Source organism: Macrobrachium nipponense, chromosome 10 (genome assembly GCF_015104395.2).
Source record: "Macrobrachium nipponense isolate FS-2020 chromosome 10, ASM1510439v2, whole genome shotgun sequence".
Taxonomy (NCBI): Eukaryota; Metazoa; Arthropoda; class Malacostraca; order Decapoda; family Palaemonidae; genus Macrobrachium; species Macrobrachium nipponense.
The window spans coordinates 27,553,257-27,580,684 of record NC_087204.1 but is presented as its reverse complement, the minus strand read 5'-3'; the positions used below and the strand labels follow the sequence as shown (position 1 = coordinate 27,580,684).

The 27,428-nt window shown below is 37.5% G+C and overlaps 3 protein-coding genes across 3 annotated transcripts in view; 2 read left to right on the top strand and 1 right to left on the bottom strand.

The window, feature by feature from the left end:
• The first annotated feature begins 1,372 nt into the window (after positions 1–1,372).
• Positions 1,373–4,525, top strand: LOC135224131 (serine/arginine repetitive matrix protein 1-like). Its single transcript, XM_064263023.1, has 5 exons — positions 1,373–1,500; positions 1,609–1,802; positions 1,986–2,154; positions 2,316–2,431; positions 3,009–4,525. Exons 1-5 carry the CDS (start codon positions 1,429–1,431, stop codon positions 3,412–3,414), a joined length of 957 nt encoding a protein of 318 aa, XP_064119093.1. The 5' UTR covers positions 1,373–1,428; the 3' UTR covers positions 3,415–4,525.
• A 1,074-nt stretch (positions 4,526–5,599) lies between these two features.
• LOC135223504 (prenylcysteine oxidase 1-like) overlaps positions 5,600–27,428 on the top strand; it is a 46,831-nt gene continuing 25,002 nt past the window's right edge. Inside the window, exon 1 of the mRNA XM_064261948.1 lies at positions 5,600–5,743. The gene's annotated coding sequence lies outside the window, so the exon portion shown is untranslated. The remainder of the gene's footprint in view (positions 5,744–27,428) is intronic.
• On the bottom strand, positions 10,776–13,371 carry LOC135223503 (uncharacterized). Its single transcript, XM_064261946.1, has 3 exons — positions 13,178–13,371; positions 11,927–12,172; positions 10,776–11,613 (listed from the first exon to the last, which is right to left on the bottom strand). The coding sequence occupies exons 1-3, from the start codon at positions 13,187–13,189 to the stop codon at positions 11,377–11,379; spliced, it is 495 nt and encodes a 164-aa protein (XP_064118016.1). The 5' UTR covers positions 13,190–13,371; the 3' UTR covers positions 10,776–11,376.

Below are 27,428 nucleotides of genomic sequence, written 5' to 3'. Positions count from 1 at the left end.
GAGTAGCCCACATATGTATTAGTATTATATATAATTCATTATGTCCATACATTTTGCATTTCCAGGGCGAAATTTACCCACTTCGATAAAGAGTTATGGGTAAGAGTGTCACCTCGCGCGGTTACTATGACTATCTGTTATTTATTTTAAAAATGGGTGAACAAAGACGTTTGATCACCGATATTTTACCAAACACTGTGGGCAAAAACATCTTTTAGCTAGCTGAATATGTAATAAGAACGATAAGTTACACAATTTCATATGAATAAAATTACGATTTTACTTCATCGTATAAACTAAATGTAAACAAAACATGGTCTAGAATTCGAATGTCTTCATAGCGTAAAATATATAATTTTGAGAAAGCTAACTTGCTCTATTTAGCAGACTTGTAGCAAATGCTGAACGTAGAGCGGCCGCGTGAGTCGTTGCCATGGCAACGGTTATGTCTGGGAGACGCCAAATCGTCTTGACTTTTCCGCTCACCCCATGTAGATGATACGCCTGTAACCAGGACCTAAAGAATTGTTACACATCTAGTTCTGTTCACTACTTTCTTTAGCTAAACGTAAGTACGGTGTCTTTGATAACACGTTCTTTCTAGCAGTATTCAATAGACGTATTTCTGCTAATGTACTGCATCTCCGAAGGTGATATTTAATGTTATTTCATTATGTATGTTTTGAATCTGTACTCAGAGTACTTTCTCGATTATACAGTAGAGGTATGGAAGTGTAGAAGTTCATCGAGGCTGAGCTATGATAGTAAACCCGTTTAAATTTTGAACAGGGGACTCTATTACTAGGTCACCAAGTCATTGACCTCACAAAGTAAATACATTTGAACTAGAACAGAATAAAAGTGATGTTCGTTCTTGAAAACATTTGAAACTTGTTGCAAGAATGTGGTTATGATGGAGTGACGTACAACTCAGCTGGTGTTATTCGCTGTGCTTTTCAAAATGCAAATGTTACAAATTGCTATGATTACATTGCTGCAACGTAATCATAGCAATTTGTAATATGTGCAATGCATATGGTGGCAAGATGTAAACATTGATGATTACAATATTAATTCATTTTTTTTCCTAGTATTATCATGCTGTGCATTCTTGGTCATGCTCCCTGGTTATTATTTAGGTTTAATTGATGGTAGTACCTATGAGTGGCTATATATTATGAATGAATACACACACACACACACACACACACACACACACACACACATATATATATATATATATATATATATATATATATATATATATATATATATATATATATATGTGTGTGTGTGTATGTATGAAAAATACGGAGCCGAGAGAAGGGAAGCACAATAAATTACTACGGAAACTACGGGTAAATAAGTGAATAAAAAAAATCTATATTTTTCCATTCATTTCTTAGATTCCACTAAGAACACGGAGCCATGCTGACACGCCGAGAAGTGATTATTGAAAAACCCTTCCGAGATCGACGGTATAAGGACCACAGAAGGAAGGTGAGGGAGAGAGAGATAGAGCTGTCCATTTATTGATTCTACAACAGACTAAAGGAGTCCCACTGTCTTGGACGGAAGCGTACATTCACGATTCTAAAATTTCGACAGGTGCGAAGCGCGCTGCCCCGCATTGATGCTGGTCCCCCACCGGAATACCCCCACCTGGTCCTGAAACTGAAGAAATTGCGGATGGAAACAGACCGGCAGGGGAAAATATGCCAGGACAACATCAAATTGGTGCACCGGATGGCCATTATCATGAGGACGAAACGTCTTGATAACATAAACACTGCTCCGCGAGGGTTTGTAGTCTTCTTCTGTTTTTTTTTTTCTTCTTGCGAAAAGTCTGTCCCGTTTTCTTCAGTAGCTGACTTTAACTGCGTTTCGTGTTAGCGTTGGTAAAATAGAAATCAGTTACGGCTTTTAATTAGCTTTTCTAAAATATATATAGAGGCCTATGTAATGTACTTTATATTTTTCCCTAGTCCTTTTGAGCCAAGGAGGTTACCGCGACGACGGCCACCGCCTCCTCCGAGGTCAGCCTCAGATGACCAAGAGGAAAGCAGCTGGGATCATTCGAGGTCATTTTTAGAACAAGTCACGGCCGAGGTAGACAGGCACCTCCGTCCGCTTCCACCTGGCAAAATGATTCCGGTACGTCTATGAACATAACTTCTCTCTAAAACTGGAGATTGTTGTTATAGGCCTAGTGGCTAGACAGATGTACATGGCCATTTCCATTGTGACGCCAGTGTTCTATACCAAGGGAAACCAGAATAACGTCTTATAGTATAATTTTTTTTTATCATTTTCAGCATAGAGCTCCTGCAGGATTATGTCGCGTCCCCCGGGTAGGACCTCCTCCTTCACCCAGTAGTCCTAAGCCACGGCGCAAGATGGGTGTTCCTTCCATATCGCTCACAGGGACCAGGTAAAGAGATCAATCTTAGCTTTCCTTTTGCTATAATTATAGATGAGAGAATATCACCCATGCCTAGGTAGCAAGAGCCCGCGATGGTACTGTACTATGCCAGTTTGCATCATGCGAAAGTGACCATTCTTAGACTAAAACGGTGGGTTAATTTGGCTGAGGTAAGATTTTGTTTTAATAATTATTCATGTATCGAACACAACTTTTACTAGTAAGTAAAACATTTATCCAGTTATTTGGGACGAATTATTGTTTGTCATACCATTATCATACTTATTATTGTAATGAGAGATTCGCTCTCCCTGACATTCTGCAATCTATTTATCAATGACATTACTTATCGCTGGTATAAACCACTGAGCCTACGGTATCATACGTCTTCATTTTGACGTCAATTTGCTTTAGCAATAAAATGTTTAATTTTGCTAAAACAATTCCGCCTTTTATGATCCGTAGCGTTACATTGCATGGTGATATTGAACAGTCTCCAATTTTTAACATTAATATCATTGAATGTCACACGTAATCCACTATCCTCTGTTTGAACATAATCTGCAAAATTGCACATCTTCTCCAGACTAAGAGGGAGTCCTTCCCCCGAAGCCACGGAGCGCTCCTCGGGGAGATTCCGCCGAGGTCGAGAACCCACCCGCCTCTCACCCCTGCCCCGAAGAGGGCGTAGACCAAGCATCTCATCGCCGATATTCGACGAGAATTCGAGCTCCGCGGCGGACGACGGAGACACCGAAGAAGAGGAAGAAGAAGATGACGAAGAGAAGACAAATGGCGATGACAGCGACAAAGAAGGTGGCGCGCAAAGTGACAGGAGTGTGGGCAGCGCTGGCAGCCGGAAATCCGGCGGGCAGGAAGAGGCGGGAGGGGAGGAAGCAACGGACAGCGACGACCACGTTTCGTCCATCTTACTGCAGCAGAATCCCAACATCACTATCGATGAGGCCAGCGAAGACGATTGTGGGCAATAGTGATTCTAGTGACAAACTGACATATATAGGTAGTAATGTTTGGACTTCATTCGTGACGGGATGGCTGTCGCGATTTTATTTATTTATATTTATTTATTTTTCTATAGATCGTGATGTGGTGCCACTCTAAATCTCTTAAAGAATTGCTGAAAACTGTTCTCATTTCGTGTCTGTAAGAGGTAATGCATAGGTTAATATTTTATGTAAATTGTGGTGTTAGTACCAGTGACGTGAAATGTGTTAGTTGTTAGCTCTATAGAATATCAGTCCAGCTCACAATATAACGCTAAATAAGCCTATAACTAATATTACCGATGCTTATACGGAGCCATCTGTCATAGCAGGCAATGATGGATTTGCATTTAAAGAACTCTGATCAGTGTGCCATTAATAGTACTATTAGACGTTTGTGTAATCTCACTTTAGAAAAAGAGATCAGTGGTTCAAATGAACACACTGGCCTCTGGTTTGTTTTAGTTTCGTTTCTCTCCCTTTTCTACAGTCTTTACTATAGGTCTAAAAAAAATGAGTTTGCTGGGTCTTCCTTTGATTACTGTTCTAGAGAGATTTTTTTTTTATTTTTTTTTATCAGCAATGCATTAGACCCATTAGGCTCTATTCCCTTATATATAGACCTTGAAATGTCATCAATGATCTGTAACTATTTCTGAGTTTTATGATCTCCAAATGTATCAAACCCAAGGGAGCAATCACACCGATACAAGCTGCAACCCCTGTCGTCCCTTTTACTGTACCCCCTTTCATATTCTCTTTCATCAACTTTACTTTCCGCTCTCTCCTAACAACTGATTCACATTGCAACTGCTTTGAGGTTTTCCTCCTGTTACATCTTTCAAAGCCTTTTACTGTCAATTTCTGTTTCAGCGCTGAATGACCCCATAGGTCCCAATTCACTGAAGCATTAGGCAATTGGATAAGGCACATGAAAATATGAAATAGGTGAAAACTGCAGTTACTTCGCCAACACCATGTTTGTTAATTTCCGTGTGTGAAGTCGTTGTTGTGGAACAAAAACGCACAAAATATTCAGGTTAAGACATAGTGGCCAATGTTGATTACTATAGATTTGATTTTGTTTTAGAATGTGGAAGCAGTTATATACAGAAGAATTCTGTGTCTGATAGATATTGCTTCTGTGCTGTGAATCTTCCATTAAAATCTTTACATGTTCTTACATATTTGTTTCATTCACATAATGAACCCGTAATAAAACCCAAATAGAACTGTGTAGTGCAGCGGCTCAAAACGGACATCTAAGCACTGCACACACACGCGCACACACATAAACATACACATACACGCACATATTGAAATGATGAGCTACACTTAACTACATCATTTTTAGCCACTATCTTCGGAAGGTAAATTTCCGTTAGGAAAAATTTTCAAGACAGTTCACAGTAGTCAAAACTAAGTCTTATATATGAAAAGAATCTTTACAACAATATAGTGGATACAAGAACTCAAACGTAGCTACACCGAGAAGGTTTCTTCTTCACAACTTGTCCCCACTTGAACTACGTACATTGTAGCAGTCAAGTTTTTATAATCTTGACAAAACTTGGAATACGAAGTTTGACCGATGCACGAACTACGTCGGAGACAATATATTCCAAGGTAACGTCATAGCCCTCTAGGACAGCCAGACTCGCCTTAGCGTAACAGCTTCGCTCGGAATTTCAGGTACGCGGTTTAATAATAATCCTTGAAAATCAAATAACATTAAGTATGACAGCTTTCGCCACTGGGCATTTTTAGCGAGAACTCCACCCTCGCTAATCGAGGTAAAGGGAGGTCGGCTTGTACAGATAACATTTCGCTTATTATTCTCCGGCCTTCTTGTTGCCTTCAACTCATAACCTTAATGTTATTAGTGTCGCTGTTGCTATTACTAACCTACAACAAAAAAGTTACATAAGTAGCGGAGTTTAATGAAGAAGGTTACACGGACTACCTACGCTTGCGTCATTTAGCTTCCCGAAGTCACCAAATTATTGCGCTGACATTTATCATTTTTCGGGCTGTTGTATAGCCTATTGTTTTCGTCGAAGGAAACCCCCTCACCCTTCGCCTCACATACCCAACAGCTTATCCACAACGACAAAGCCGAGATTCCATATATTATCATTCGTTTTAAATTATAGTTTTCGCCGAATTCCTTTTAAGGGAAGACACTTAGTGTGGGATGGTCTCGTGCAGGTGACAGAGTCCGCCGTCTGGTTAAACTGGTTCGTGCTCGAAACTGTTAGTTCGGTACAACATCAAAGGCCAACTTCTGAATTATATCAACGAAAGATACAGGACAGAGGTATGTAATTTATGTTATCTAACTCTACCTTTGATATATAGGCTTTTTTCTCAGTTCGTAACGCCTTTAGTTGTTCAAAGTGGTTCGGGAATGTAAACATAATATTGTTTAGTAGTAGTTCGTAGCCTACTAAATCGATTAGCTAGTTTTTTTGGGGGGGTTTGCAAGGAAAAATTCAATAGCGTGGCGCCTTGACAAGTACAACGATAGTCAATAGGAAGGCCTCCAAAAGTTAACGTGAAAGGAAATCGTGAAGACAAAAGCCAGGGCAAAACAACCAAAGGACGATACCTATCCTAACCTTACGTAGCCTGGATCAATCTTTAATTAGCCCATGTCAGTTCCGAAAATGCATTCGTCGCAAAATGTAAAGATGTGTTAACATCGTGTTATTTTTATATAATTAATCAACCGTATTCATGATTTTGTAGGATTGAATGTTTTATCATTATTAAACTGCCTATATTTTGTCACGGCTCGAGTTATCCTACGTCATATTATGAAATTATGCGAATTACTATGCACGCTCATACAACTAAATTTGTCGTATAATTTATATTTTTTTTTATATTTTACCCAGAATTATATGCTCCCAGGGACAGTCACAAAAGTCGAATATAAAACGAAAGTTCAACAGTTCATCAAGTCCACGTTAAAGTTCACCTTACTTTTTATTTTCTGATTTCTATTGAAACTCCTCCTTCTGTTGGGCTAACCACCGACCTCTTGCCATTTCGTGTGACCAAAGTATGCGACCTTGTTGCATACGTCAGTATATACCAATATTATTTTTTTGCTGTTTTTGTATTTGTATTTTTTCGTTTATCGCATTTTGTTTTTCATTGGACCTGATTTAATCAGGAGGTTAGGGTTAGGTAATCTGTAGTCGCAAAGGTTACAAATTCTTGTGTGCTCAGCATTATCCTGTAAATATGTATTTGTTTGTGTTATAGCAATTGGAAAACCATATTGGTACTTAGGCTAATGAATTTATGATATATATATATATGTATATATATATATATATATATATATATATATATATATATATATATATATGATATATATATATAACAAAGGTTAGATAGAGCTGAGCATTTTGAAGTGGCAGTAGGAGAAACAGGCCTCGTTATGGAAGAAATGTTGGAACCTGATATTGATGAAACTGGAGGTAAAACAACATTGGCCTGATGCTCTCTCTAGTTACCCAGTGGTTCCGAAACTGGGGTCCGCCGACCCCCCCTGGGGTTCCAGGAGAGGGCCCTAGGGAGTCCCCGGACCCCTGGAGGTTCAGGGGAAGGCCCTATGGTGTCCGCGACACAATGAAAAATTAATAATTTTTCAACTCTAGAAAAAAACTGGGGCCGTTTTCACCCCTTTTACCTTGTATTGAATTTAAAGCAATAAGAAAAATATTGAAAATATTTTATATATTTTATATATTAACTTATACTTTGTGCTGGAATATGCAAATATTAAATGTACCACGTTGTACTGGGTATCCCGGTATGATAATAATAACTTTTGATTGGCTTGGGTCCTCGGCAGGTACTCATCATATCTGGGGATCCTGGTTTTGGTGTCAACTCTAGGGACCACTGCAGTCTAGTAGTTTTCTGCACAGGGTCTCATCCTTGATGTGGGTGTTCAAAGGAAGAATACTAACCATGTTTGTTGGGAGAAAATTTCCGATTAAGGGATTACCCATAAATGCTAAAATCTATTTTTTTTTATTTGGGAAGGGAAAAGGTGTACATTTACATTAATTTACGTAATTCAGAGGGAGTTCAGACCCACTGAGTAGATTCACATTTACACAAACGAAAACCTAGAAAAACTCTCATTTGTAAATTCAGTATTGGAGCGCGCTTACGAAATTGTTTGATAAGTGTTTTTAGCATAAATTTGATGCTTTTTTTTTCTATCCTTCATTTGTACCTGACTGCCCAAAATTAGAAATCATTTTCGAAAAGAAACTTTGAACAAGTCATTATAGCCGCCTCAGTGGCGTGGCCGGTTTGGTCTTGGCCTGCCACCTCGGGGCCGCGAGTTCGATTCTCAGGCATCCTGGTGATAGAAGTTCACTCTCGACGTGGTTCGGAAGTCACGTAAAGCCGTTGGTCCCGTTGCTGAATAACCACAGGTTCCATGCAACGTAAAAACACCATACAAACAAACAAACAATATAACCGGAATGTGCCAGAAGTGCACACGAATGCGACGCAAAAAAAAAAAAAAAAAAAAAAAAAGAGCAGCAGCCTTCCTGTCCTCTTGTACTTTCCTCCCAAAGGAAAAGGGGATATCACCTGGGACCACGCCCTTCCCAAATTTGTATGTGGAAGGCCCTGGGATCATATTAGCAGAAGAGCACAAACGAATAAAAGGCCTAATGTCACATTTTGTTTGTTAATATTTTGAAAAGGTCGAGGGCGCGAATGACATGAAATGTAGCTTCGATCTGTCGGCTGCCGTGTCTTGATTTGTGAGCGGGAAAGTGGTTGTAGTTATGATATTTATTTGTCGTTGTTATGTTCACGTACTCGCTTAAGTAACCATGACTTGTTATTATTTTTGATATATCATTGGCTTGGGGTTATTATGTCTTTCGTCATGTGATGGGTGGGTGGTCTTGAGTTGCCTTGGTCTATAGGACAGATTGGAAGGCTCGGAAGAGGAACTACCATAGACTCAGGGAAGACGATTCATAATGGAACTTTGGAGTTAAACGATAGAGAAATGAATTGAATCGACTGTTTATCATGCCTTTGGTCTTTCTTCCTTCGAGGGTTAGGTCTACTGCCTCTTTGGTTGGTTGCTAGGTTTTGATGTCTCCTTAAGAGTAGCATAAGACGTTGAAGGATTATTAGGCTTGGCGTGGACTTCTGGACTTTGCCATGCCACTGGAGACGAAGGAATGGCGTTTAAATTAGGCCTGGCGTGGACTTCTGGACTTTGCCATGCCAATGAAGACGAAGGAATGGCGTTTAAATTAGGTTTTTAGGTCAGGAGATGACGTGACGTGAAAGATTCCCAAGTTTCAGTGTAAGACTGACTAATTTACTCATGTAATCTTTCGATGCTGTGACTATTTGTGTCTACGCTAAACATAAGTCGTAGTTGTAAGTTATTTGATTTTTTAACCAAAATATGAATAAAAGTAGTTCAGCCTATGAGTACTAAAGTAGCATTAAGCGCCATACTCATAGCAGACCCATTACCCCGTTGTTAAGAGCAATGTTGAAATCTGAGTTTCTGCTGGGATAGGAAAATCAGTGTGGTGGCTAAATTGGAATAAGTTTACACATGATAAAGGAAGTGATGAAAGAAGTATAACTGCTTTCTGTGTGGCGAAAACAAGACTAGGTCTAGAGTACCTGTAGAAAACCTTCGTGAACAAGAGACTAGGTCTAGAGTACCTATAAAAACCTTCGTGAATATAAGAAAATACTTTTAGCGTTTTGATAGGTTATTTAATTACTAGAAGTAGTCTTTCATTATCAAATAAAGTCAAAATTGCAGGTGAATATAGTTTTAGAGTCGCTGTTGCAGAAGTGAGCCTGTGTGGAACAGTCTATTTCAAGGATTTACTTACATTTTCAATTATGTCTTTGATAATTTGTTGATGTACCTTTTTTCCCACAACTTATCTCTTTCTAAGTGCCGCATCACTTTCTGTTACTTCATTCAAATGAAGATCACGCTCTTAGAAGCTTGAATTTCGAGTCAGTGGGCCCTGTAGTAAGGGTTAACCGTTCCATATGAACAGCGTTTAGTAGACAGAGTCTCTGGCTATTTCTCCGCCCCGTCGATCGACCTTTCGTATTTTCAAAAGCTCTCTGGTGCCTTTTAGCAGTCGCTTAACTTGCCAGCTTCGTCGCCTTACGCAAGAGAGACACGAAGGTCCTCGTCGTGAATGTCAGGGTGAATTCCCGAGCATTGTTGTCTATTCTTGCTGTACCATTTGCTCTGCTAAAGATCATAGAGTTATCGAAGTGTCTACCTGCCTCTCGAGATGTCCTACGTATTTTGTGATGGTGCCTTGGTATTTGTAGGATGGCAAAGTTTTTTTTCTTCTTAACCTTTTATTTCATGGTGAAGTATTACGAAGGTTTAGCTACTTTCTGCTTTTTATATCTTTTTTTTTATGTACTTTATATATATATATATATATATATATATATATAATATATATATGTTCATATATTGCTATATATATACAGTACATATATATATGATATATAGTATATATATATATAGATATATATATATATATATGTGTGTGTGTGTGTGTGTGTGTGTGTGGTTGTGCATATACATGTGTATAAATTCATATAATAAGTAATTTACACACACACACACACATACATACATATATATTATATATATATATATATATATAATAATATATATGTATATAAATTATGTAGGATATGATTGAGAGAGAAGAGAAAGATTCACAGTTTTTTTATTTCGAAGTAGTTTATTCGGTTTTACGATTCAAAATCTCTACGGTTTTATTTTGCAAAGGAGAATGAATACTGAAGAAGCAGAGCGAGGATTATTTATACGAAATCTGTTCTTTGTGTTCATTCCAGGTTGAATATATATATATATATATATATATATATATATATATATATGTGTGTGTGTGTGTGTGTGTGTGCGTGTGTGTGTATAACTGAATCACAAAGTTTGGAACGTTACAAATGTATATATAAAGGTATAAGCCACGAAGGAAAGTTAAACACCTGGAGTAGCTACAAGATCTTTCAAACTGAACGTCCTCTTTTACTTAGCAGACTGACTAATTAAAGGACGTTGAGTCGAAGATCTTACAGCTACTCCAGTGTTTCACTTTCCTTTGTGACTTATACCTTTATATATATATATATATATATATATATATATATATATATATATATATATATATATATATATATATATATAATTCTTGTCAATATTCAATCTTGAAAATAACCCAACTTCAGATCTTACATCTGTTCCGGGGTGTTAACAGATTAAAATACAAAAGTGTCTTTTTTTCAAGTTTTATTATAAATCTCTCCAGATGCAGCAACTGCTCACTATTTACAATATTTAACAGCTGATGGAAACATGTGTCGCCTGAGAAACAATAGCAGGCTTTTGTTGTGCTAAAGTTTTCACATACTAAGGAGCAAAATACATAATTAAGCTACAGAAAGAGAGAGAAGAGAGAGAGAGAGAGAGAGAGAGAGAGAGAGAGAGAGAGAGAGAGGCAGATTTATGCAATAGCAAATAGAAGTCTGAGGTATGGAAGTTTGAGCAGAAATGGTAAAATAGATTCACTTACAGTTCAGTAAAAATCGGGAAAAGTTTAGCAAATTTACGAAGAATCTTTTTGAAGTGATTCACCGAATCTAAAGAGAGAGAGAGAGAGAGAAAGAGTGAGTGAGTTTCCACAGGCAATTCAGAGAAGAAGAGAAAGCCAATGAACAAATAGCACCACAGAACTGTAAGTATCTTCAACTTCAAGAAAACAAAAATCAGAGCAGAAGTAAAGACGGAGAAAGCCATTTTTGAACATTTCAGGAAATAGTGTCATATATTATCTTGCTTTGCAGAAGGACGGATAGGTCTAAAGGTGTTGTTTCCTAGAAGGTGCTTGGGGTTAGGGGCGCTGCTGCTGCAGTGTCTGCTGCTGCAGGCACAGCAGTAGGGATGGCGGATGTTCCGGCTGGAGTCAGGGCACCTGCAGGGCTGGCGGTTTTAGAGGCAACAGCTGCCTGGAGTTGAGGAATGGCCAGGTTGCGGGTGGCCTGAGCCTCCCAGATACGCTGGAATTCCTGGTGAGCCAAGGCATTCTGTTCTGCGTCGGAGAGGGGCCTTACCTGGTGGTTATATAAAAGAAAGCAGTTAGAATCTCGTGTTGGTGAGTCTTTCCTCCTACTCCCTTTTTCGCCAGTCTGGGCGTGGTAAAGTTAGGCTATTTGATTTCTGAAGTAGGCCTAGTTGTCTGATCTAATGCCGCAGTAATTTATCACTGAGATTTTTGCAAGCGGAATATGAACAGCAGTGTACCTACCTTCAGTAAGTAACTAATTTTATTTACACTGCATAATATTTCAGTGTTCCTGTGATAGAATCTAAACTGATACCAAAAAATTAATTTTACGCCCTTATACCGGGAACTCTTCAACTTACCACGAATGAGGTCACTGGGATGACGTGCTGAAGGGTTGGTGCCTGCCCAGCTACCCCGGGGGTCTGAGTCAGGAACGGCGTCTGCACTTGCACCAGAGGGGAAGGTATGGCACCCTGAGGGGCAAAGAACAGCCCTGGGAAGGAGGTCGGCGCCTGCGGCACTGCGGCTGGCGGGAGTGGGGCTCCTGCCGTGGCCGCCTGCGGCATGGCTTCTACAGCTGCAACCGCCAAAACAGCTAAGACAACCTGGAACGAAAAGGAAAGTTTTCCATTGGATAAAACAGCCATGGAGCTAAGTGATCAAATTCCGCCAAAAACAGCCAAAGCAGAGCAGACGAATTGACTCTAGGCCTATTGTAAATCGAAGGTTACAAGTTGCTGAAAAATCGCGGAGAATTTGAGAGATTTGATGTTTACGTTTCTCCTGTGTTAGCACTGAAGGAAGTTGCGCCTAGTTACGTCAAGCAGCTACTGATAGCACAGCTTGCAGTTAAAGAAAGAAAAATACAGTATCGCTTGTCGTAAGAGAAACTTCAAGAAAGTTATACGATAAAATTATATGTCCAAGTATTAGTATTTATCTTAATCATTTTACCAAGTACAACTCGTTTTTCCATCTGAGGATTTCGCATTCGGCGCATAGTTTACACTACACACACACACACACACAAACACACACGCGCACAAACACAAACACACACTCACTCCCTCTACTGTATGAGAAAAGTTCAGTCTACCTCGATGATGAACAGTCTCGTTAACTTTACTGTCAACGTGTAATTCTATAAAATGGAGATAATACCGAAAAGTATTTGATCGTATAGACTAGCCATAAAGACCTTTGAAAAACTACTTGAACAAATACTTGAAAAGTAAAATAGGTTTCGTTAGTTTTTTGTAGTAATATGTCAGTTATTGAAATATGCAATAAAAGATTGTTTAAACTAAAGAATGCAACGAAATTACAGATATAAAGAACATTATTATTGAGATAAATTTCGAAATCTGAAGTTTTTTTGCATGTTGGGTTTGGTAACGAAAATTAGACTACTGCCTTTTATGAATTACCGAAATGTCATAGAATGATTAAATTTCATCGTGCGTTTAAGCATCTCATACAGAATATGTAGATCTAAGAAAATTTTGAATAATGAATAAACAGGGACACCAGACTTTTTCAAAGACTTCCCGTGAATTTGCTACCCATTGAAAAGCAAGACGACAACAGCTCCGTGTTGGAACAATACTCACCAGGGAGTTCATGTTGGTTTGTGTGTTGTGAGACACCGTTGATGATTTCGGCGACTGAAGCCTCTTATATACCTCGACATCACCTCCATGACCATCCGTAGCCCCGCCCACCAACAAACCACCCGCGAAAGGCTTCGACTTGGCGCCAGCCTCCTCCAGGTCCTGCTGGGTGCGTTCAGTTCGGCTTTTTCTGACGGAGACTATAATTACATCTATTACTTTAGCGGTAGATGGGGATTACATGTAAGTACATTGTTTTATTTTGATGGACAATATCAGTATCTTTGCTTGCAGAAGACACTGGGAAGCGGAGATATATTTCACCGTAGGACTAGCCGGAATGTTTGGTTTTCCCTGGGTTGCTTTTGATTTTCATGGGTACTCAGATTTATACGACTTTAGTTTGTTAGATAACAGTAAGAAGGTAGTATATATAGTCATCTTTATAAAAATATATATATATATATATTATATATATATATATATTATAATATATTTATATATAATATATAACTACCGTTAATATACTACCTTTACCTTATATATATATAATATACTAGATTATATAAATATAATATATATATATTATATATGATATATATAGAATATGGTATGTATATTATATATATATATATATACATATACGTATATATAGTATATATAATTATATATATATATTCTACTATAGTATATATATATATATATATATATATATATATATATATATATATTTAGCAACTTTCTTATAATTGCAATACAATATTTATCCAGAAGCCGGCGTCAACTAATGTATTTGCTGATTGGACGATTAACATAAATAAACAAGAATGTTCATATTCCAAAAAATTGTTCGTATCCCTACGAAAATCTAATCAATTGTTGACTATTATGAGGCTTAACTTTGGTAAAATTTTAGTAAATATCAATCTATAACTTTTTTTGCGTAATCCTGCTATAAAAAAATAAATAAAAAAAAGCAGAACTTTCTACGCCAGTGCTAGCCATCTTACCCCCAGCTGAACGCGGCCCAGTTACTAAACCTCTCTTTGATCTTTTGCACGAAATGCCATAGATTTGACCCAGCGCCGATTTTCGCCCCCGTGACATTTTCTGCTTTTGATCGTGGAGGCAGCCTCCCCACCCCCATCCCCGCCCCAAACCAAGCCCCTCTGTCGGAAACGAGAAGCTCCCATTATTAGGATCCTAGGATGCGGACTCTTCCTTAAAAATCCTTGACCCCGTGACCTACTAAAAGAGTGCTATGAGGTCCTTCAAGGCGTCGTCTCCTATTTCCTGGAAGATGTTATTTTGGGTCGTGTTGAGTCGCTCACGAGGACTGGATGATTTATTCCGTGTATTTTCTTGCTAAGAATAAATCTATTCACTGAATTTCCCTGTCGTGATTTCGTCCATTCATTGCATTTATTGTTCGGCGTGAATTTGTTATGTTCTTGTTCTTACCGGAAGGGGATTTATTCCGCTTATTCATGACCAGATAAGGATTTATTCAGAGCCTTTTTTTTCCTAGTAGCGGGTTTATTCATCGCATTTATTCAACGTATTTCTCCAAAGAATGTATTGTACGTATTCAGTATATATTATATAGTACTTTATCTGGAAATGGGTTCACGTTACGTATTTCTTCATGTGAAATGTTGTTTCTTCAACCTAATTTACGATGAAATTTTAATTTATCCACGACTTAACAGAAATTATTCTATTCAAAGTAACATCTATAGTTTTATGATTCCTGTTCACCTTACCGCGATTGAAGTGCATCTTGATTTTTATATTCACATTTTCTTCTGCAATGATTTTTTGTCACTTGATGTGACTTCCCAAGGCAGGAGTTGAAGTGGGCATGCGGAAATTTAGCACGAAAGGTCAGGTATAGGAACTAAATGCTATAACTGCCATTACTGCCACTAATTATGGCGATTGTCATTGTGTTAACAGTACTGATAGCATTAATGACAGTAGTTGGAGCTACATGCTGTTAATACTAGTCCCTGTTAGTATGGCTACCACTAATGATAAAAATAACCATATTGTTATTTATAGCAGATGCGATAATCACATTAGTAGTAGACATTTATAAGTGTCAGCCGTATTATTATTATTATTATTATTTATATATTTTTTTTTTTTGCTCTATCACAGTCCTCCAATTCGACTGGGTGGTATTTAATATAATAATAATAATAATAATAATAATAATAATAATAATAATAATTATATATTATTATTATTATTATTATTATTATTATTATTATTATTATTATTATTAGTTATTATTATTATTACCGCGAGTCTCTTTTCGTGCAAGTTTCTTCAATGAAACCAACTTGGAGAATGTACCCATTTAACGCGAATTAAACAAATATTTGGCTAGGAAAAACATTAAAACAAATGGCAAAGATTCCCTTAGAAATAGATTCTCGCTCTTCTTCTTTAAGCTGACAAAATTAGCAGTGAAGGAGAAAACGGCCTTGCCTTCGATAATAAAATGGGCCATAAACATTTTCTCCTTTTATGCTCCCCGCTCTGGGAAGTATCTGTCTTGTGCAACCTGATTTGTCACGATCACTGCGTACCTAGTCAGCTTCGGATATTTCCATAGGAAAAAAAAAATTCCTATGCCTACATGGAGGGCTCACCAACAGCACGACGGATTGTCCCACACACATTTGCCATCCACCTCTATCTTGCGCATGCGCGTTTGCTTCGTTTTCAGTGCTTCTTTCACGCCATTTGTTCATCTTTCTGTCGGTATTTCTCCTTTTTCTTCCTCTCAACACTTCTAGATTTCATATTTCCGTCACACTTTCTTTCCACATGATCAAACCACCTCGAAAACGCTCGCTGATTCTTTAATTGCTCCTACTTATTTCCTTATTACCCACATTTCTTATCTTTTAGAAGTATTCTTATACCGCATTTACTTATTATGTAAATAAGTCGTCTCTACAGCTTCTACCTTCTTTATTTCATTTGAATTTAACATCTGAACTTCACTTCCATAGAGGAGATTTGGTTCAACAATCCCTTCACACACTATTCCCGAGTACTTTTAAAATTGTATAGATATATATATATATATATATATATATATATATATATATATATATATACGTACGAGAGAGAGAGAGAGAGAGAGAGAGAGAGAGAGAGAGAGAGAGAGAGAGAGAGAGAGAGATAGTTTCAAATATTGCACATTAACCCAGGCAAGATAGAAGGCTCTTGTTACTTTATTTAGGCAATAACTCATTTATTTTTCCTAATAGCTTTTGAAGACTGACCTTTCGGTTTTAAGAGTCGAGATAAAAACCAAATTAAAACTCCAGCCTAATTTCTTTTGACCTGATATTAACAATTGACTTTTTTTTTGTTTTTTAATTTGATAATTTTAGTCTCATGTTATTTTAAAAAAGTTTTTTTCAGAACAGTCATGGGAGTTAATCATTTTATATATTTCACTTATACACACCACACACACACACACACACACACACACACATATATATATAGTATATATAGTATATATATATATATATATATATATATATATATATGATATATAAAAAAAATTATTAAAAAATTTTTTTTATATATATATATATATATTATATATATATATATATATATATATATTATATATATATATATCTTATTATATAATATATATATATATATATATATATATATATCATGATCTTTGTGTTTACTGTAATAGTTTAGGAATAACAGAGGTAGCACATCAGTGTTTGTTATGTATACACTTCTACGTTGATTACACAATGTAAAAAGTTGTCAACCTTGTGAATAAATTACAATTCTTTAATAAAAATCAGAGCATGATAATAAAATTTGCGTTTGACTCTTCAATGCCCGTGTTATTTAATATGCGTTTGATTTATTGTAAATTAGAAATAGTTGTGTGTGTGTGTGTGTGTGTGTGTGTGTGATAGATCCATTTTAGGTCATGAATGACTTGTAGTGAATAACATATTGTTTTTATATTGTACAAAAAATTCAAAAAATTGTGACACTTGGGTTTTTGTTGCGAAGACAAAATCATCTGGAGTAACTGGAGTAAAAGTAAAGGGTAAAGACTCTCTCTCTCTCTCTCTCTCTCTCTCTCTCTCTCTCTCTCTCTCTCTCTCTCTCTCTCTCTCTCTCTTTACGCCGTTGACCTTTGCCGTTATGATGCCAGTTCTCCGCCCAAAAGTATCTAAGAAACCATCTGTATTCCATCAAAACGACACTTGGCAAAAAAAAAAAAAAAAAAACAGTTTTGACTTGAAGCGTTTGAACCATCAGTCTAAATAAGGACACTTAATTACTGTGTCGTGGTGATTTTTGATACTGCTGAGAGAGAGAGAGAGAGAGAGAGAGAGAGAGAGAGAGAGAAGAGAGAGAGAGAGATTTAACTTCAATATTCATTAATTTCTCATCGATGATTTTAACTTTTTTTTTATAGATATAGGCCTATGGTTTCCGGTTCGATACGTATAATTTGACCTCGTGCGAGGTAGCCATTTAGAGAGAGAGAGAGATAACTTAATTATTCATTGATTTCTCATCTACATTTTATATATAGGTATAGGCCTATGTTTCCGTGTTCCCTGCGTCTAAAAGCGCCTGCGAGGAAGCCGTTTCAAAGAGAGAGAGAAAGAGAGATAACTTCATCATTCATTAATTTCTAATCTGATTTTTTTTTTTTTATAGATATAGGCCTATGGTTCCCGGTCCCTTGCGTCTAAAAGCGCCTGCGATGAAGCCGTTTCAAAGAGAGAAAAAATTACTTCATATTTCATTAATTTCTCCTTTTTATTTATTTATTTCTTTATATATAAATTTAGGCCTATGGTTCCTGGTCCCCTGCGTCTAAAAGCCCCTGCGAGAAAGGCATTTCCTTCGTGAAGCCGAGCCAACGAGGAAATCCCGTCAAAGGATCGACCTCAAAACATATAAAGAACACGAGAATGAGATGTTAAGAATAATAAATAGCCAATCGAGAAAGTTCAAAGGACGCCATATTTGCTCGTTCTTCGTTGTGAGTGGAAACTATTTTTATTTTATTTTTTTTATGGTCGTAGCAGAGAGATTAGGAAACGGAGAACAGCGAAGGGCGGATGGGAATGATGGGCCTGAGTAGTAGGCCCATCTATTTATCTGTCTAAATAGCTAGATAGACAGGTAACTTAATAGACTAATAAGGGATACTTGCGAGTAGAATTGATTGCCATCAGTCCAGTACGATAATCATCATATCTATTTCTCGTGATAAAAAGTAATTTCAAATCTCTCTCTCTCTCTCTCTCAGTATGGAATAGAAAAACAACACTTGCGTTTTTGTCCTTTAAAACACTTTGTGTCCAGCTGCCGATGTGATTTAATGGATTATAAGAAAAAGTCTTAGGGTTTGCGTACGTGGGTAAGGAGAGGCTGTTATTATACTCTCGAGGCGTATTCTTAATCACCGCTGCCATTTGGGATGATGTTACTGCCTTTCGAGTCACATTCTTGATCGTCACTGCAAGATATGGACAAGAATATTGACTTTAGGTTATTCTGGAGAGCCATAGCTTTGATGTGGAGTATCTTCTTTCACAAAGTTTACTGGAATATGGATGACTGCGGTTTAAGTTTTTACTATGAAATTGCTGTTAATTACTATGAATTTTAGTCTTAATTATGATTTCACCATCAGATGACACAATTGTTGAACTATTATTTCAAGAATATTTCCAAGTTTCGTAGTTTTTATTCTTCAAATAGACTTTTTTTTTCATAACATGCGTTTCACGGTCTACCATTTAGTGACATTTATCGGTAAGGTTTCTCGCTTTATTGATTCTCGGTTTGTCGATACGCACATAAGCACCTTCGCTTTTTTCGGGGATCTGTAAATGACAATTCATTACATCGATCTGTAGTTTTTGTTCATCCAAATGCGCACCTATGTTATTTCAGTGCCTTTTGTCCACCAGCGACCATAATCGTAAAGTATTTTGTTCAGAATAAGACAAATGTTGGATAACGGGTGCTACTTTAGTAGGCGGTCTACCTGCGTGTTTCTACACTGTTTCGCCGTGTTTAGTACTAGCCCGTCGGGGGTCAAATGTCCCTAAGTGCATTTTACCACATTTGATCCCCGAGGCTGGCATAAGGCCAGCTTAATCTCAAACAACAACAACCCTTGGCGCTACTTTAGGTACATTTGACCCCCCACGGGCTAGTACTAAACACGGCGAAACAGTATAGTTCCCTCGCTGCTGCGTACCTTCTTCCTCCGTGGAGACCGTTTTATATTTGAATCGCAAAAATCGAGTAGGTTCAAACCGCTGTCTTTTGACTTGTTGTCCATAAGGCCACCTTTAATCTGCTAGTGACATTTTTGGCTCCAATCCCTCTTAAGGTTAATCAGTTGCGCGCCCATTTATTTATCGGATATAATTTTGCTCGCAAATGCCGCCGCGATGCTCAAATGTCATGTGGAGGTATGGGTCGCCTGTCTGGCTGGCCGGCTCTCTCTCTCTCTCTCTCTCTCTCTCTCTCTCTCTCTCTCATATATCTATATATATATATATATATATATATATATATATATATATATATAATACATATATATATATATATATATATATATATATATATATGTATTAATGGAGTGGAGGTTGCTAACCTGTCGACCTGCGCCATGGATATTCAAAAGGCTTATGTGCCAGAGGCATCTGCAATTTATGCGCGGTCACCCGTCCAAGTTCCAACCAGACACGCATATATATATAGAAATATAATTATATATATATATATTATATATATATCTATATATATATATATATATATATATATACTTCAGATTTAATGGCGGTTGTACCTCATGAAGTTCAGAGGTCAGGGAAGCGACTTAGGAGATTCGTCGTAGACTTGAGGGATTAGAGAAGCGACTGAAAAGATCAGGGATGCGACTTGAGGGATTGGAGATCCGGTTTAAAGGAACTGTTAAGGCTCGTAGGATATTGATAATCATAATATCCTACAAGGCAGACACAAGAAAGTACAAAAATACTCCCAGATAAGAACAAAAAGCTTGAGGCCTTTTATAAACACAGTATACAGGTATAATAATAATAATAATAATAATAATAATAATAATAATAATAATAATAATAATAATAATAATACCTTCAGTACACATGCAATGCTTGCGACGTGTTACGATGCAGCAAAGGCACTATATTATTGCTTAACAATAAGTGCAACGTTGTTATTGTCAGTTATAAAAATTCAAGTAAACAATGCGCATAGAAATCGAATTTCAAGTACAGTGTTATAATGCTGTATAAAACAATCAGGTATGACCGGCAACTCTCCCAGTTGCTCACCAGATGTGGTAGAGTGACGGTGCGTCACATGGCTCCGTTCAGCGCTGCCAGATGCACGATCCACGGCTAACTTTACATAGAATAAAAACTACTGAGGCTAGAGGGGTTACAATTTAGAATGATTGATGATTGGAGGGTAGTTGATCAAAATACCGATTTTTAGCTCTCTAGCCTCAGCAGTTTTTGAGATCTGAGGGCGGACGGATAAAGCCTGTATAATAGTTTTCTTTTATAGAAAACTAAAACTGCATAAGGCGGTTTTGCAAACACGGCTGGAACCTATCCAACAGGGCAGAGACATCAAATAGTCGCCGACCTTCGAGGGAGATTTGGTAATAATTATAATTAATATATACAAAGGAACGGTCATGATAAAATATGAGAGCAATAAAGAAGCGTATACTCGACGTACGAGGTCGTCCATTAGGTGAAAAAAAAAAAACCACCTTTAGGAATCAGAATTCTAATTCTCTTCTCCACAATTTAGATGATTTCGCTTCACAGCTTATAATGATTTGGATCAGTTGATTGTTACCGTTTCTTAATCGTGTTATCAAGATGGGTATATTTGCCTCCACAATTTAGATGATTTCGCTTCACAGCTTATAATGATTTGGATCAGTTGATTGTTACCGTTTCTTAATCGTGTTATCAAGATGGGTATATTTAGCCTCATAATCATTTTAAAATTATTGAGGCGGTTGTCTGTGAACATCTGCGCAGCATTATAATAGCGAGGTGTGTTTGTAAGGCGCCACAGTATGTCATTATGAACAACAGACTACACTACGTCTAAGTCTTATGCTTTTAGGAACGAAAGGACAACATTTTGATTTCTCTATGTCAAGGGTCAGACATCATTGCTATCGTGTGGGTGTAAGCCAGTTGCAAACACCTTGCGTTGTCTCAGATGTATGTCAGCTGTGTGCCTGTGTCGTTTACATTGTCAGTAAAAATGTGCCATAGATACAGGAATTATGTGCAAATTCCAGACGGCGATTCTCGAGGAATATTCGAGGCTCCAGAATGCTTTAAAGCTATCCAAGAAACAGCGACGTGAACTGAGGTTTAGTATCCTTGTAAATTACGTCAGATTCATCTGCATACACACGACAACAGCTGTCGACTAGTAGTAGTGAGATTAGACCCATAACTTAGGTGTAACAGAACTTGCTCATTATTATTCCGATTAGGAGTGAATGCAGTTTAACGTCCAGGGCATCTGCTTACTTATTAAACAGGTACGGTGGCAGAATGCCACCTTTACGAACTCCCTTGGAGGAACCGAATGTGTATGACTAGGCGTTACCCCGTTTGACACGCAGTTGGTGTATGGAGAACTGGCTCTATAATATGCGTACTACCTCCATTCTGAATCTCCAAGAATTTCTCCCCTTAAAGCAGCACTAGAAATCATGAGAAGCTGATGCTCCAGGATGGTTTAAGTTAAGTATATCTTAGTTTAACTACTGAGCCAGACCATTGAGCTGATAAACAGCTCTGTTAGGGCTGGCCCGAAGGATTAGATATTTTCTTCGTGGCTAGGAGCCAATTGGTTGCCTAGCAACGGGACATACAGCTTATTGTGGGATCCGAACCACTTTATATCGAGAAATGAATTTCTAATCACCAGAAATAAATTCCTCCGATTCCACGATGTCAGAGCGGGGAGTCGAACTCGCTACTATCGATTCGGTAGGCGAGCACGTAAACCACTCGTCCAACGAGGAACTGAACGATTAAGGGTGTCACTTGAAGAATTGAATATGCCACCTGAGGGATCATGCATACGAACTGAAGGACCAGGCAACACAAGGGATTTGGGATGCGGCATCTTCGGATTTGAGATGATATCCGACTTAACCAAGAATACGACCTTCACAGCTCCCTCGAGAAGTCCAGATTTTTCTGGTTATTCGGAAAGAGGGATTTTTTCCCCTGTCTTTGTGACATATCTGTCTATCCATCTACTTCCTCATCACCAAAATGTCCTAAATTGGATCCGAGAGGTGGGGTTGGGGGTCGTGAGGAAAAGAAACGATTTATGCCAACTCCCTGGATAATTCTGCATTGTGCGTCTGTTGTTCTAAGAATTCTCCTTAGTAGTTAGTCGACTGTGGTAGGTTATAGTAAGAGACAATTAAATGAAGTATATTTTCTGCCAAGTTAAGAAATGACTGGAGATTGATGGCCATAATTTCTTAGGCAAAGAAAAAAAAATATACTTCAAATTGAAGGATTAAATCAAATTGAAGGATTAAAGTCAAGGCATTCTTAAAGAGAATGACAATTTTTTTTCAATGAATTTGTCTAATTGATATTTTGTATATTTTATTAATTATCTTTATTTTTTTTTACCTTGTTTCGTGTATTTTCTATTATGTCGCAAAGTCCTTTCTATATTGTTTATCTGCTCATAATTCTTAGTTTTTTTTCCCCTGTGCTGTACTTAAGCGCATTCTGTCCCATCATTTATTTGTATTTTGTTTTTCCTGATTGTCACATACGTGCATTTTTTTCTGTCGAATCTTGCTTGCTTTTACATACGATTACATTTGAATAATAATAATAATAATAATAATAATAATAATAATAATAATAATAATAATAATAATAATAATAATAATCCAAAAGGTATTTTGGTCGTTATCGCACTCTAACGAACACGAACTTGCGCCCACGAGATGAAAAAAAAAAAAAAATCCCGCTAGACAAAACAAAACGTCACCAATTCACCCGACATCGACTCCACCGTCTTAATAACTCCCAAGTGATCGCAGTATTGTCTCTCTTTTTTTCTCTCTCTACGAGGGAATTTATATGGCGGCATGACGGCGCGTGAAATGGCAAACCACAGCCTTGGGTTTATTTTATTTTTTTCCCTCTGTCGACAAACCATCTGTTATAATAAGGTAGAAAGAATGTAGGAAGTACCTCTGATGATGGCTATCTGAAATACGTATAAATGGGACTTGTAGAGATGGGTAATTGCCCCTAGGAATTTGGGGTTCTTTCATCTGATCACACACACACACGCGCGCTCGCGCATATAATAAGGAGTCACAAATTGTAGCTCCTTTCATTATACCAGAACGATCTCATTGGTTTATTCATTATTTGCCTTTTGCGATACCATTATTTTTAACTTCGGCTGCACTAAGTGTGCTACCTGATTCCACCATCATTGGCTGTAAATCTCTGTTATTACACATTATAAACTGACAACAGAAAGCCTCCAGAAAAGCCACACAGCAAACCTTTATGACAAGGGTTAAGAAATAGAACCTCCTGCGGCTTACCCGAAAGGTCAGATGCTATTATCAGAGAGAGAGAGAGAGAGAGAGAGAGAGAGAGAGAGAGAGAGAGAGAGAGAGAGAGATGTCAAAATAGGAAGCTTTGGTATCCCGGCATTTTGCACATGGCGCCCTAGACGCATAAGTCGTTTCACGAGAATACTCCCCCATCTCCATACGAGATGCGGTGTTTCAGCTTCCAGATATCCAAATGGGTCCTCCTTTGACATTATAAAAGCTAGGCTAAGCCCTTCTCTCACCCTCATTCTCATCAGGAAGACGATGGCGCATAAGTCTGGACGAAATGTTAAAGGTTTGCTTGACCTTACTGGCTAATGGAGGGTCAAAAAGATAGGGTAGTGGTGTTGTGCAAGAAAGCACGATTACGGCGCGTATCTGAAAATGACTCTATTTGCGTTGGAGCCCCGGGCCACGAATTGTAAGATAACATGGTTTTCATGTTTCAGACTAGAGGGCATAATTGGCAGTCTTTCTTGTTTCATACACGCGCACAAACACGCGAACATACTCATACTAGAGTGTAATATAATAAAATGTAAACCTGCGTATATATTCAGTACATTCACTTTGCGAATGTACACTTCCAAACGTCCATACTTAGGCGAAGATATATATATATATATTATATATATATATATATATATATATGTATATATATATATATATATATATATATATATATATATATATATATATATAGGTGTGTATATTACTCCATGCTAGAGCATTTTAAATGAAAGTTAGTGACCTTGACCAGCTATGTAAATGCCTTGCATGATACGTCAAACATTTGCTATAAAACTGCCTGTTTTCAAGCAAGGCCCGAGCAAATACTACTGGTATTTAACATGTAATATATATATATATATCTTCGCCTGAGTATGGACGTTTGGAAGTGTACATTCGCAAAGTGAATGTACTGAATATACGCAGGTTTACATTTTATTATATTACACTCTAGTATGAGTATATTCGCGTGTTTGTGCGCGTATACGAAACAAGAAAAACTGCCAATTGTCCCCTCCATTCTGAAACATGAAAACCATGTTATCTTACAATTCGTGGCCCGGGGTTCCAACGCAGAGTAATTTTCAGATACGCGCCGTAATCGTTCTTTCTTGCACAACACCTCTACCCTATATATATATATATATATATATATATATATATATATATATATATATATATATATAATATATATATATATATATATATATCTTATTGTAGTCCGCTGTACGATAACAATCCTACCGCATGCAACATACTGCAAGCAATAGTTGGGTTTTAATTAAACTTTCGCGGTTTTTAATTCACCTTACAGACGAACAAGCACTTTTTATAGGATATAATAATTTGTTTTCCACTCAGAAGGTACCTGATCGTTTCTGGTTTTTTCTGGTCGTTATGTAGCACGGCCGGGTTAGGTACGAATGAAATGAAAGTGCTTTGATGGTCACTGAAGATCAAAGGTCGCGAAGGATGAGACTAAGAGAGCCGATGGTATTGACGACACGTAGACGCATCACGCACATGTCTTCCTCGCCCTCTTCTCCTGTTTTGGTATCATTTAATAGATATGTATAAAAAAAAGCAGAGCATTTGGTATAAAATTGCTGTTTGATTGTGAATGATATAATAGTTTGTATTCATTCGTCTTTCTCTCCACACTTCAACACGGAAGGACAAATTGTGAAACATGAGAAGGCAGACGATAGCATCTACGCACGTTAGTTTTTAGAAGCATTTTCGCACTATATATAGATTTAAAACGGCGAATATTCCGAGCTCCGTGAAAAATAACTCATTGTAAAGTATTCTTTGTCAAGCGAATATGTGTATATTTTATTTTCCATACACTTTAGACTTTAAGAAATGCGAAAGAAAAAGAAGAGAGACAATGCAATGCACGATGCCATTTGCGATCTGCCCCTCGGTAGCCTTTCGAGGTATGTGTTTGTTCTCTTGTAGTCCAGAAAGGTCAGGGTATCGTCCGAGCCATTTGCATCATATAATCTGTTGACTTGTACTCATTAAAATACCTACAAGGAAGCAGAAAATGTCAGAGTTTATAAAGATCTGATGACGAATATAAAAGCCACACACAAACCTAGCTTTTCTTCATTTTTCTTATGTGCAATTCGGTCGCTTATCGTCAACTATTCTATAGCTTCTCGGTGGCATTCCATTTGGTTGTAACTTAATTAGATAGCAATTTCATCTGCTGAACGATGGGGGTTACGTGGTTTCTATGCGGGTCGCAGAGTTGATTTTATTTCAGAGAAATTCGTTAAAAATTTTTTTTAAAAGCCTGTTTATCTTCAAGAGTGTTCAGTCTCATTTAAAAGTGTTGAGAGCCATTTTAATTTATTAAAATTGTGAGATTCAAAGCACATGCTCTTCTTGGCATATGGTATGTAACCCATATGTTTACCATAATTCTATATGAGTTAGTTGTATGAACACACACACACACACACACACATATGCCATTTACCTTGTGAAGGGGTCACTCCCGAAGATGTATATAGAGAAGCATTGAAGTCTCCAGAAAAATGGATAACTACTTACTGGAGAGTAGCATTGAAGTCACCTGGAGACTTCACTGCTACTCTCCAGTAAATAGTTGTCGATATTCATGGAGACTTCAATGCTACTCTCCAGTAAATAGTTATCTATATTTTAAAGGCACCAGCAACAGTCTATAATATTGAATAGTCGGGTTGATAACCTTAGCTCCTGCGGTTAGAGACAGATGCAAAACGCTGGATTCCTCAAAGATGCTGAAACGAAAAAACAAACAGGAAAGCTTACTGGCGCACAATTGGGGTCAGTGACGCACTTCAAAGATCACGAGTTTCATATATGTAGCGTGCATGCCTCTTGTGTGCCAATTGGTGTGCTTGTTCATAATGAACAGAAAATGACATATAATCTGGAGCAAAAGTTGCAAAGGGGGACTCACTGATTTTGATTGATAAGAGTGTGGAACACCCCACAGAAGAGGTGTTGCAGGTCTGTCAGACAAGGTAAATAGTTATCCAGTAAATAGTTATCTACATTAATGGAGACTTCAATGCTACTCTCAAGTAAGTAGTTATCTATGTTCATGGAGTCTTCAATGCTGTTCTCCAGTAAATAGTTACCTATATTCATGGAGACTGCAATGCTACTCTCCAGTAAGTAGTTATCTGTATTCATGGAGACTTCAATGCCTCTCTCCAGTAAGTAGTTATCTATATTCATGGAGACGTCAATGCTTCTCTCCAGTAAGTAGTTATCAATTTTTTTAGAGACTTCAGTGGTGCTCTCCAGTAAGTAGTTATCTATATTTATGGAGACTTCAATGCTACTCTCCAATAAGTAGTTATCCATTTTTCTAGAGACTTCAGTGGTGCTCTCCAGTAAGTAGTTATCTATATTCATGGAGACTTCAATGCTTCTCTTCAGTAAGTAGTTATCTATATTTCTAGAGACTTCAATGCTTCTCTCCAGTAAGTAGTTATCTATATTCATGGAGACTTCAATGCTACTCTCCAGTAAGTAGTT